General features: G+C 44.5%; 1 protein-coding gene across 1 annotated transcript in view; it reads left to right on the top strand.

Moving 5' to 3' along the window:
- Nucleotides 1-4,894: 4,894 nt before the first annotated feature.
- csmd3b (CUB and Sushi multiple domains 3b) overlaps nt 4,895-11,665 on the top strand; it is a 1,941,594-nt gene continuing 1,934,823 nt past the window's right edge. The window contains exon 1 of the mRNA XM_060823982.1: nt 4,895-4,961. Within this exon, the coding sequence (XP_060679965.1) occupies nt 4,895-4,961 (67 nt within the window). The remainder of the gene's footprint in view (nt 4,962-11,665) is intronic.

The following is an 11,665-nucleotide window of genomic DNA, read 5'->3' as shown; positions in this document are numbered from 1 at the left end:
CTTACCACCCTGCCACCCTCAACAGACTGTGGACATGCACTCCAAGTTCTCTCTAATCTTTTTCAGGACCCTCCCAATTCAAAAAAATAAACTACTTGTTGGGCCTAAAATAAAATATTGTGTCCAATTCTGGAAAGATGTCAAGTCCTTGGGTGCAGAGGAGATGTGGTGGGATGACACCAAGATAAGGCATTGAAGTCATGTGGAGAGACCAGAGAAGCTGACTTGTGCACTCTACAGCACAATAGGCAAAGAGGAGATTGAATTGAATTTCTGCTTTGGATGCAGTATTCATGTGGATGCATGTTGCACCCAAAATTGCATTACTTTGGAGAAGATCCTCTCCAGTTTTCCTGGAAGCTTATTTGCATATCACTTAGGAGAACAACTGCGCCGTAAAGGTTCAGTAATTCGATGATTTAAAAAAACACCTGGATCGGTGTATGATTAGGAAGGGCTGAGAGGGATATGGGCCAACTGTTGGCAAATGGGATTAGATTTATTTAGGATATCCGGTCGGCATGGATAAGTTGAACTGACGGGTCTGTTTGCATGCTGTACATCTCCATGACTCTAATTCTGTAACTATTTTGGTTTAACAGACCCAGGGTGCATTTAGATGTGACTTGTCGCTGAGCCGTTAGTCAATAAATAGTAATAAATTACTTTTTTGAAAAATGCGGAAACATTTGTTAGTTATATTTGGATACACACTTTATTGTACAACTTTAAAAATTCTGACCTTGAACCCCTCCAGAAGGGATTGATGTTTTATTAGTTCCCTTGAAAGCCGGCAAACTTTTGCAAAGAACATGCTCAATGGTAGTTAGTTCATCCCAGGAGTTCGGTCAGCCTTCCTCATAGGATAATGTTGCATTTTGTATGGACACAAAGATCACAGAAACCCAATTTGTCCCGTGTGTTTCTCGAAACACTAGAATTTCTTGACCTGACTTCGCCGATTCGGAGTTTTTTTTTCCGAATACGGCGAGTGGAACCCCCAGATCGATGTGTTTAAAACTTTGAAAGGTCTTTTGAAATGTCAGGGAGATTGTTGTCACTGCCGAGAGGATCTGTAACCGGTCAGGCATGAGTTTAAGATAATTGACAAAAGATGAGGGGCAGATGCATTTGTTTAGGTTCAAACGTAAATTTCAAAATGGTAAAGAATATATGTTTCAAACGGAAATATTACAGGGTGAAACAGCAGGGGAGTGATGAATAACTCTTTCTCGAGTTGATCGGGAGAGGGGAGGGGAAGAAACATGAGGCTGATGTCACAAACGAGAGGAATGTGTGTTAACGAGAGTTTGGAAACACCGGCTTTTCAGTTTTGGAAATGTTAGTCATAGAAAGGGTGTAAGATAAATCTGGAAATTTAGATCAAAATAAATCTCAGCAGGACAAGGTTGCACAAGTTCAAAAGACAATTTCAAGTCTTGTTCCAAGATGTTCATCACACTAAGCGCAATCAATATGTATAGTGGATTCCCACGTTGGGTGGTGGAGGCGAAACCACTGGGATTGTTAAAGTACAGCTGCAAGCTCTGATAAAAGGATATTAGATCTGTTTACCGCATAGAGAAATTTGCATGGGCATTTTCTGCATTGAAACCTGTAGTTTGGAGCTTTGTGCAGTTCGGTAAGATTGCTCAGCTCATGCGGAGCCTCTAATGAGTGAGTGTCCCGAAGAAGAAAATTCATTTATTTCCAATCACAACGATGAGAAAATGGACATTTCCAAACTGCTTCCGGAAAGCCACTGTGCTGAACAGCGGCGCTTCTGGTCAATCCGTGAATCGCAGCGCAATGCTCAGTCAGGCATGTTCACCATCAGAAGACATGCACGTGATGGACAACAGTTTTCAACAATTCAAAATCGATATAATTTACTTTTGTTTCATAACGCATCTATATTATAAAAATAGCCTACATGAAATATATATTGGCAATGCTTTGAGGGCCCGTGTTCAACTCATGCTGCCAGCATCGACATTTCAATTCATTAACATGTGGCTTCTTCATCTGCTTTCATTACGAGTTATACATCATGCAGAAAAATATGTTTAATTAAAAGACTCGTGTAATTGCGCATATTCATCACGAAAAGTCTACATTGTCACCTCATTCCTTAGAAATTTGAGATAGTAATACGCCTATCGCTGCATATTTTTATCCTGCATTCTGTCCAATTAATCTATTTCTGAGCTAATAAATATTAATAACAAATAAATGACTTCGTCACTTATTTAAGTGAGGGATAGTGCTAGTTATGTGTACGGGTCTGGGAAGGAATTATACTCAAGGGAAAACCACGAGGGAAAAGAAGTAAAGGTGCGTTTGAGCGAGTAATGAATAAATTCAGGTGATGTGTGGAAAGAGACTAGTCTGACAGACAGCAGGATGGGGAAATAGGAACAGGTGTTGTGAAAGGCAGATACTCGGCATAGTGAGCGAGGAGGGGGAGAAGGAAAGGATAGACAGAGAGCGATGGGGTGGGGTAGAAGGGGATAGACAGAGAGCGATTGGGTGGGGTAGAAGGGGATAGACAGAGAGCGATTGGGTGGGGTAGAAGGGGATAGACAGAGAGCGCGGTGGGGGGGGGGGGAGTGGAGAGGATAGGGAGAGAGCGCGGGGGGTGGGGAAGTGAAGAGGATAGGCAGGGCAAGGACGGGGAGAGATGGGTATGTATAGGCGCCAAGTCAGATTGGAACAGGCAGTGAGATATGAAAGCTGTGTTGACGTGCTGCTTAAAGATAACTATAAAACTAGCTCCGGGCATGTATTTGATGTGCGCATCGCAGGATGCGTAACAGAACAATCATGTTGACCAACAGTGATTATACATTTTTTGTAGGCTTCAATCTCTTCCATATAAATTTTCAACTGAAGCGACAGGCTAACCTAACTTTGGGAAAGGACTATATTATCTCAAGGAATGTATATAATCTGCAAACGGTTTACCTAAATTGCGTGTCAGACAAGGTTATATTGGGAAAAATATATATATTCCTGGGCCTAAATATGTCCTCACAACCGCTGATCGCCCCAGTCGGGAGCAGAACTGATGGTAATAGTCTCGTGGGGAAAGGGCGAAGCGTCAGCGTAACAGGCAGGAGATGATTGCTGGCTAGTATATCGGTTTAAGCCTGCTCATTAACACATTAATCTCCAGTTATGTGCACTTGGTACTCCGTACAGCTCAGTATGCTGTGGGTGAACAGGGAAAACTGGAAGGGAATCTGAGGTAGTTTGTCAAAACACTTTTTAATGGCCTGAAGATAGCGACTGAAACGCTCGTGATAGCGGATTCAATGGGAACTTTCAGAAGAGGAGCTCTTTAAAAGGATGGGTCAGAGGAGGCGAACGGGACAGATGAGAGAGCTGTTCACAGGGATTCTGGGTCTAATGGCCTGGTTGTCTATGTACCAGCATCCTGTGATTAACAATCACCAGCCGCAAACGTTTGCCTCCAAAGCTACTTACAGCAAATCGCTTCTGCAGCATTTTTTTTTCTGAACTATTTTTATCAAACATTTCAAATGAATGACATATCCGACTTTAGACTTATCTCCTACCTATTTTCACAACTCAAATCCATTACCAGAACTGGTTGGCGATATATCGCCCCCACCCAAAGTGAAGGCTTTTACAAAGCACACAAAGCGTAAGTGAAGGCCATGCGGGTAAAATGATTGCATTATTCGCTAACTGCTTATTTCCCAGGCAGGTCCTCGTGTGCGTGCGTGTGTGTGTGAAGGATATTACAGCGGGAAATCTATGAATCAGCTCTGAGCCGTGTCTCAACACAAGGATTTGCTATCAGGTCATCGCTTCACAGCCTGTAGGTGGCACAAGTGTTCTTCTGCTGAACTCCTTTAACCCATTCCGGGAATTCAGAATGAAACCTCGAGCGCCACCGAATCAACATGGAATGGGCATCGCGCGATGATATTCTTGCCAAGTGCAAGAAGCTGTGATAACACCCACTGAAAACAGGGAAGGGGGTGTTGAATGCAAGACTCCGTTGGTGATTGCCCCTTTCTGTCAGAGTGAACTTAAATCCCCCCCCCACCCCCCTCCATATCAGGGAAACCTCGAAACTGACATGCATGTCAACTGACTGCCTTAACCCGATGTATTTATAAACGATCTCCAAACAGTACATTGTGATGGACAGATAGCCTCCCTCCTATTTTGCTGTTTACCGACCACGCAATTTTCGGCGGAGAGAATTCGTATGACCCCCTCCCAATAGTAGCACCTAATTTCCGGGCGATACTTCAATTGTATCTGCCCCTTCTTTGCGGCTTCTGGCACGGCGTGTTGGCAATATCGATCCGCAGAGTGTATGAATTTTAAACATTTCTCTTTCTGACGTTGCCGCTTTCAAGTTAAATGTTTAATTACACGCCATTATTCGTGTCCTCCCCATCTACCATCACTCTCTCCTGCCTCCTCCCCCCACCTTATTTTTTTTTGGAGGGGGGGTGGATATTCTCTAAGAGTTGGCTGGCTACCAGCAGTGGGTATTTTCTCGCGCTCTCTCTCTCTCTCCCTCTTTAGTGCACTTTCGGATTTAGACAGGCAAGGCAAGTGGGAAGGAGCCTGGAGTTGGTGCCCCCGTTGGTTGAGATGGTTGAGTCCTCGTTCAAGGTTGCTGTGGTATCCCAGAAACACATTCACTCGCAGTAGTGTTCGGGTGCCGCGGACCAAGAAGCAAAACCTGGTCGGCGACACACGCGCTACACACATCAGGCACAGCCAGATTAGCACCAGGATGAAATCGACCTGCAAAATACAGGGGGTTTCGACTGAAGGCTCGCTGACATCCATTTCTCGAGCGGGATGCTGTAAATGCTGCAGGCACGGACTCTCTTTCCTCGGGAAGGCGATGGGCTCGAAAAGTGGAGTTATATTTTCCTACCTTGTCTTTTTATTTACCATCACATGTGTGGAAGGTAGGTTTTGGCTTACCCCCCCCACCCCCATATCTTAGCCCTCAAGCACAAGAGGGAACAAGAGAACCACCTGCATGGAATAATAAGGGAAAATAGAAGGGTTGCAGAGCGATTGGTCTTATTTGAGATGCCGGGAAACTGACAGAATGCATTGGACTTGCCGGGGTTGGCGTTCAATGCAGTAATCGAGCTTAGGCTCAATAAATATTCTTGCAGAATGCTCAATAGGATACGTGAGTTGCCTGATATATCCCTTAGCTGTTTGAATTTCGTGCAGTCGGTGATCATAATCCGGCTAAGACGGGTTGAGAAGAAGGCTCGGGGATTTCCTGGGTTAAAATGTTTAATGACCGTTTACAGTGAAGCTGCTTAATCTGCACCGTTTAATTACTGACGCGTGTGACATCCAATTTGGGAACTGGCGGAAAGGGGCTGCCGAGCTTTCGGTCACATTTTGTTTTCGCACAATGCTCCACTTTTAAGGTCGAAAGATGCAGCAGGAGATGCTGTAGGTGGTTTATGCACAGGGGCTGTCTTGTAGCAATCGAACAGGATTCGTATACAGTGCTTAAGCCTTATTAATGAGACGTCTTCAGGTCTCCTTTCAGCCCGTCGAGCGGGACTGATACAAGCGTAAGGTGTCATGTGTTAATGGAACAAGATGAGAAATCACTGAATGGAGTCTTATAAAGTCTAGTCCTGAAACACAGACTGTGCTCAGGGGAGTTAGTTGCTCAGTATACATGTGCATGTTCCAGAGATTGAAATCTGCTCCGTTTAACGTCCCCACAGCTTATCGTTCCCTTCAAATTCTGGGTTTTTTTTTGCTACAACGGACAGAAAACGCCAGTTTTTTTTTTAAAGAACGAGAAAACTTTGCTTCTTTCTAAATATTAATTCGCGAGGTCCCCCATTCTATATTTCATTCAGTTCCCAACCTTTAAAGTGGAAGCAACAGTGGCGGAAATGACAAATGGATCGTTCGGGGTTTGTTTTATTGGGTTTCCTGCTGCACCGCAGAAATTCCGCTGTCTGTCTTTTTTTCCCCCCAAACTGTGTCTGGAATATTCAGTAATTCCCAGGTCACTTTTCAGGTGTCATAAAGCGTGGACCGATTCGAGGCTGCTTTTTTTAATTATTGAAAAGGCACGTTCTCCTTTGCTTGGGGTTGATTCTCTCCCTCTCCCTCTCTCTCCCCCCTGGCACAAGGGGCATCGGCTTGAATTGGATTCAAGTTGCTTCTGTATATAAAGCGAGTTATTGTCAGCCTTGCAGCTGGCTCTCGCAATGAATAAAAGCAGCATCTTCGCCTTTCATTGGCGATCCGCGTTTCAGCCTGGCGCTTGGGAAGCGGGGTGAAGAGGTGGATGGCGACGTGGGCAGTTTATGAAATTATTACAGTACATTCCGACATAACGTTCTGCATATTCACCATGTTGGGACTGAACTTTCAGATCCATAGTTTTATTATGGATAAAGGGGAGGGAGGGGTGGCCCTGCTGTCTCCCGTTCAGAACGACCGTATTCTGTGTAATCAATGTTATGTGTTGGACTTCATAATTGGGAATGTGAGATGGGATGAATGCATATTGGAGGCTTGACGTGTGAAATTCCATGCGCGAGGTTTCAATTACTTGTGTAAGGTGAAAGAAATCTGCAATGATGCAACTACATACCACACTTTTCAAGCCGCAAGTTAAGCGTTTGAGCCGTTGATGGAGATGTGTATGTCTAGTGGTGTGTGAGCCTGAGACAGGGATAGGATTACACTGGAACACGCTTACTTGTGTGGAGAAAAACTGAATCTGCATGGCGACAGAATTAAAACAAAGATGTTAACACCTCGCTAACGTTCCTGGGGATTGTCAGGGGAGCCTAATCGCCCGCCATTTCGAGTCTAATTGAGGACGACCCCTTATCGCTTTGAGGCAAGGACTGGTGTGACATTATTCTTGCACAGCCCCCTTCTAAGTTTGGCGTGGTGGAAGAAGCTGTGTACTGTATGGGCTGTTCGCTGGGAGGCGGCATCCCTGAGACCTGAACCACGCTCTCGCCCCGGGTGACTCAGGGTCGCCCCCGATGAACAATCACTGACTGTCCACCTCGTGTGCCGCTTCCAGCAGAGTGCTTTCTGTCTGCAGCCAGCCCTAACAGCACTCAGAAGCATGGAATCTACCCGGGATTCAGTCCGCCTTGAACATCAATGTTGCAGTTTGGAGGAAAGTTGATGCAGGGTCAGTTTCCATCAGACACTGGTTGGGGGGTGGATTGCTTCGTGCCGTTCCTGTTAAGTCACACACTCCCTGGAATGATTTGAAGTTTGTGACTTCTGATTTAATTTCTGCTCCTCCTCCTCCACCACCCCCCTCATTATGTCGCGGCTCTTTCACCCAGGCACACAGCCCCAGGCTTGACACTCACCAACATCGACACAAACTCCAACCACACATACAAACCCACGCACACGCAAATTCTGGGAAGGGCCGCCCTGCACCTTACGTCTAATGGTAAGAAAGCACAGGTGCAAACTTTCATAGCCCTAGCTGACACGAAAATGTTTCCAATTAAAACCAAAACCATGGATAAGTGCATCTATGCAGATAACCATTGGTAAGGCCAATTAGAAGGGGTACTTGGAGAAAATATGATTGCCATGCTGTAATTTGTATTACTGAAGTGTAAAACTGCGTTACTCTAGGAGAAACAATACATTTCTGTGATCCTGGGTGTAGTGTGTTGGGAATTTACCCTCTAAGGTTATTCACGTATAGTGAATATAATCGGGGTGAGCGACTTGCTGACAAAGTTTGGAAGCTTGGGGAATCTATTCAGGTATAGCAGGATATGTGTGTGTTCCTGCCATGCCCATTCTCTGTCCTCAGTTCTGTTCACTAATGCGATCATGGCGTTGCCACAGTGATTGCATAATTTCATATTTTCGCCTCTCCAGTGAGGTTCGGAACTACAGCTTTATTTTTTTCCCCTCTGAACAGCTCTACGGCTTTTTTTTTAAAATGTAGCACGTCAAATCAACTTTGCATGTAACCTGTTCGAATAAATCTCCACCATGAACTGGGCATTCATGGAGACTGGGCGCTGCGTTTGCCACCGTGAGAAGTGTTTTGGACGGTTCCGGTGAGAGTTGAGAGGTTTTGTTTTATTTTGACAGTCAAACGCACGGAGATGGGGGCTGCGTCCCGTAATATATCGCAATACTCGAGGTCTCCAATTGATTTCCACCCAGCACCTCCACTTTGAAAACTGGATTGATAACTTCGACAAATGCTTCACCCACAAACCAATCCCCCACCCCCCACCCCCTACCTTCCCCGGGACGAGAGGGGTGTATAAAGGGAGAGGGTGGTGGGAAACATTGGCTCCAACGGGAGAGGTATTATCCTCACACTGGGCAACGGGAGCATATCCTCTGATGACAGGGTTAACGTATCCAGCTGTTGGTGGCCGGGTTCAAATCACCGGCCAGTTCCCAGACTACTGCAGTCCTTAGCACTCTAACCAAAAGATTCGAGATCTGTCTTCTCGTCATCGTTGCGAATGCTGTGTTATTTTTCTCTCTAAAGCAGTCAGCTGCAAGCTACAAAACTGTCCATCCTCCCTCTTTTTTTTCACAATTCATCACAACACCTTTTTATTTCACAACCGTTTCACTTTCCGGTACCTCGGCTGAGTTCAGCAGCTCACCTGGCGAATCTCTGTGGAACAAGTCTGTGTGCAGACGGAAGGGGGAGGGGAGAGAGAGAGAGAGACAGGCATACCGAGGAGGATACTTGCATGCACTGTATACCAGTGATTCTCGTGAATAGCGTACAGCTTCCACCCTCTCCAACAGTATGGGGGATTTGGAGTCTATCACAGTGCCTTCCTATTACCATTTAATCTCCTGAAATCAGACTTTCTGCCATTGCAATCGTTTCCCTGCATCATAAACATGCCCTATAGGCTGGTGGGTGTGTTGGATGGGAGACAAGCCTGAAAGGAGTCATGTTTGTTTGTTTGTGTGTGGAGAGAAAGAGGACTGGGAAGTTTGACAATCTCGTGAGTATCCTGCAATGTTACTCAACGCTATACCCGAAATCACATGCAACAATGGAGAAATTGCTTGTATACGGATGCCAGTTTACTAATAGATGATCGACAAATATACACTATATATCGCATCCCGGGTTGTTGCTTTAAAAAAAATACACTTTTAGGTCAAATCAATCATTAGAAAACAGTGGCATAATTGCTCTTTTCAAATCGCCTGAATTTGTATTTACACTCTCCCTCACAGCCCCGTCTTCCAGAAATAATTCTCTACCTGCTTTCACGGTAAACACAGGCTCAACGGTGTTTTCTTCTAAAAAGAAAGAAAATCCCGAAGGTTTCCTGGTTAAACGTTTTTGTTTTCATGTTGTTGTTCTAGAATTTTATGTAAGTAATTAATTTTCCAAAGTTGTCCTGGAGCTGAATACATGTTAAAATGAACAAGGAGGCAGTGAGGTCTGCAGATGTTGGAGATCAGAGTCGAGGGTGTGTTGCTGGAAAAGCACAGCAGGTCAGGCAGCATCCGAGGAGCAGGAGAATCGACGTTTCGAATGGGAGGCCTTCATCAGGTGAAGGCCTGAAACGTCGATTTTCCTGCTCTTCGGATGCTACCTGACCTGCTGTGCTTTTCCAGCAACATACTCTCGACATGTAAATAGTTGACGATCAGGTATTTTTCGTGTTATTCTCTGAGGTTGCATCTTTTGAAAACCCTTCCCAGTGCACTCAGACCTTTCTTCCTAATAAAGTGGACCCAACTGCTATGGTTTAAAAGTATAATACCCCACTCCACCAAATGAAGCAAATACTGCCGCTTTACTTTTTGGTACAAATGATTGTTTAGGGAACATACACATTTTTGGTTCAAAGGAAAACGGACCTGGTCCGGTATTTGGCCTTTTGGGATCTCAGAACTGTTCAAATCGCTTCATATCCTACTTAGTGCGAATGAGAGAACTTAATGTTGGCCTCAGTTCCTGTCCTTTCCAGCTGATGGGACAAACCTACAGACCTGACAAGTTCAATGTCTTTCAATGAGGGGCTGCCTAACGATATTTACTTCGGGTTAGGCAGCATCCATAGGGAGAGAGGGCAAGCTAGTGATCTGAGTTGAGATACCTCTTCTCATCTAGACTCGAAACTTTAGTTTGCTTTCTCACAGTGGATACTGCCTGACCCGCTGTGATCTCCAGCATTTATTTGATTTCAATATAGCTTCCAGCATCTGCAGTAATTTGCTCCCTTAAGTAGGTCCTTCAGCTGGGAATGAAAATGAGGGAATTTGTTATCTATTTTCCTTTTTTCTTCCTTTCTAACCTGCTTCCTTGCTATCTTTAAGCTATACTTCAACTGGACCCTTGAGGATAAACGAGTTACATTGTAATCCATGGTTGACTTATTGATGGTCTAAATTACAACTCGAAGAGCCTATTATTACTGCTACCAGCCGTGATCATTACTTATAACTGTAAATCCAGTCTCTATCCATTCACTACAGACATTAGAGTCAGACTAATCAAAATGAATTACATCTTAACATAAAATATTCATGGTTAAGGAATGTTTGTTACAATTTATACAGATAGTGGTTGATTTTGAGTGCATATGTTTTTTAGTGTCTCACTATATCTTGATAGGGAGGGGCTAGTGAATTTAATGGGGCTTGTGCAGTTGGCAACGGTGGCACTAGGCTGGAGCTGTAATTTCAAATTCCCAGTGGTTGAGATTCCGAGATTAAGCCAGCAGCAAGTTTGAGGCAGGCCAGGCCTTGTGTCCTTTAGTAGGTTCCAACTTGCAAACATTTGCATGCCCAGAATACTTACTAACATAAAATTTTAAAATTACATAGCTTCAAGATGAAGAAATACAAGAATCCTCCTGGCACCCAATTCAGGTCAATTTATAAGCAGTGGATAACAGTTAATGTGGTACTTTTCAGTCTGAAGTCAACTGTTTTCCTCATTGAACTCCACGGCACAAAGAGGGAAGCAGGAGATTGGCAAGTTGCATGGAGGCTCAGGAGTAGTAATGGTGATTCAGGAGTGTGGGCATGGAAGAGTGGAAGAAGGAAGGACCTGGCATCTTGTATATTTTTAGGGGTGATGGGAACAGTTGATCAAAGGGAAGGAAATAAGAGACCTAAGGGGTTGTATCAGTCCTGCCCAGTGCAAGGTGAAGTCTGGCAAAATCATTCCAGGGCTTTGAGTTCACCTGCAACATTTCAATTACCCCACCCCCCCCACTGAGATTTCTCTCTATAAACTTGACACTGTGTTGAGGGGAGCAGCAGATGAACTGGCAAGTTTAGCCGTGTCTCATAGGATGAGAAATACAACAGTGGTTGCTAACATGAACACTCAATAAAGAGTGAATACAGAAATGCAGCATTATTTCTTCTACCATTAATAAAAAGTCTCCAATTCCCCTTAAATGCATGCCAACCATAGGCACGTCAGTACATTTAGCTCGCTGACTAAACTTGTCTTAACATATATCGATGATGCACACACACGATCAACAAAGAAGGAATAGGAATAGGCCATTCATCCCTTTGCACCTACTCTGCCATTTATGAAGATCATAGCTGATCTGTTTGTAATCTCAGATCGACATCCCTGCATCTCCACGTCTGCTTTGAAAGTAGTAAAAGATGTGGC

The sequence above is a fragment of the Hemiscyllium ocellatum genome, chromosome 4, assembly GCF_020745735.1.
Source record: "Hemiscyllium ocellatum isolate sHemOce1 chromosome 4, sHemOce1.pat.X.cur, whole genome shotgun sequence".
NCBI lineage: Eukaryota > Metazoa > Chordata > Chondrichthyes > Orectolobiformes > Hemiscylliidae > Hemiscyllium > Hemiscyllium ocellatum.
The sequence above is the reverse complement of the archived record's forward strand: the minus strand, read 5'-3'. Positions and strand labels throughout refer to the sequence as shown.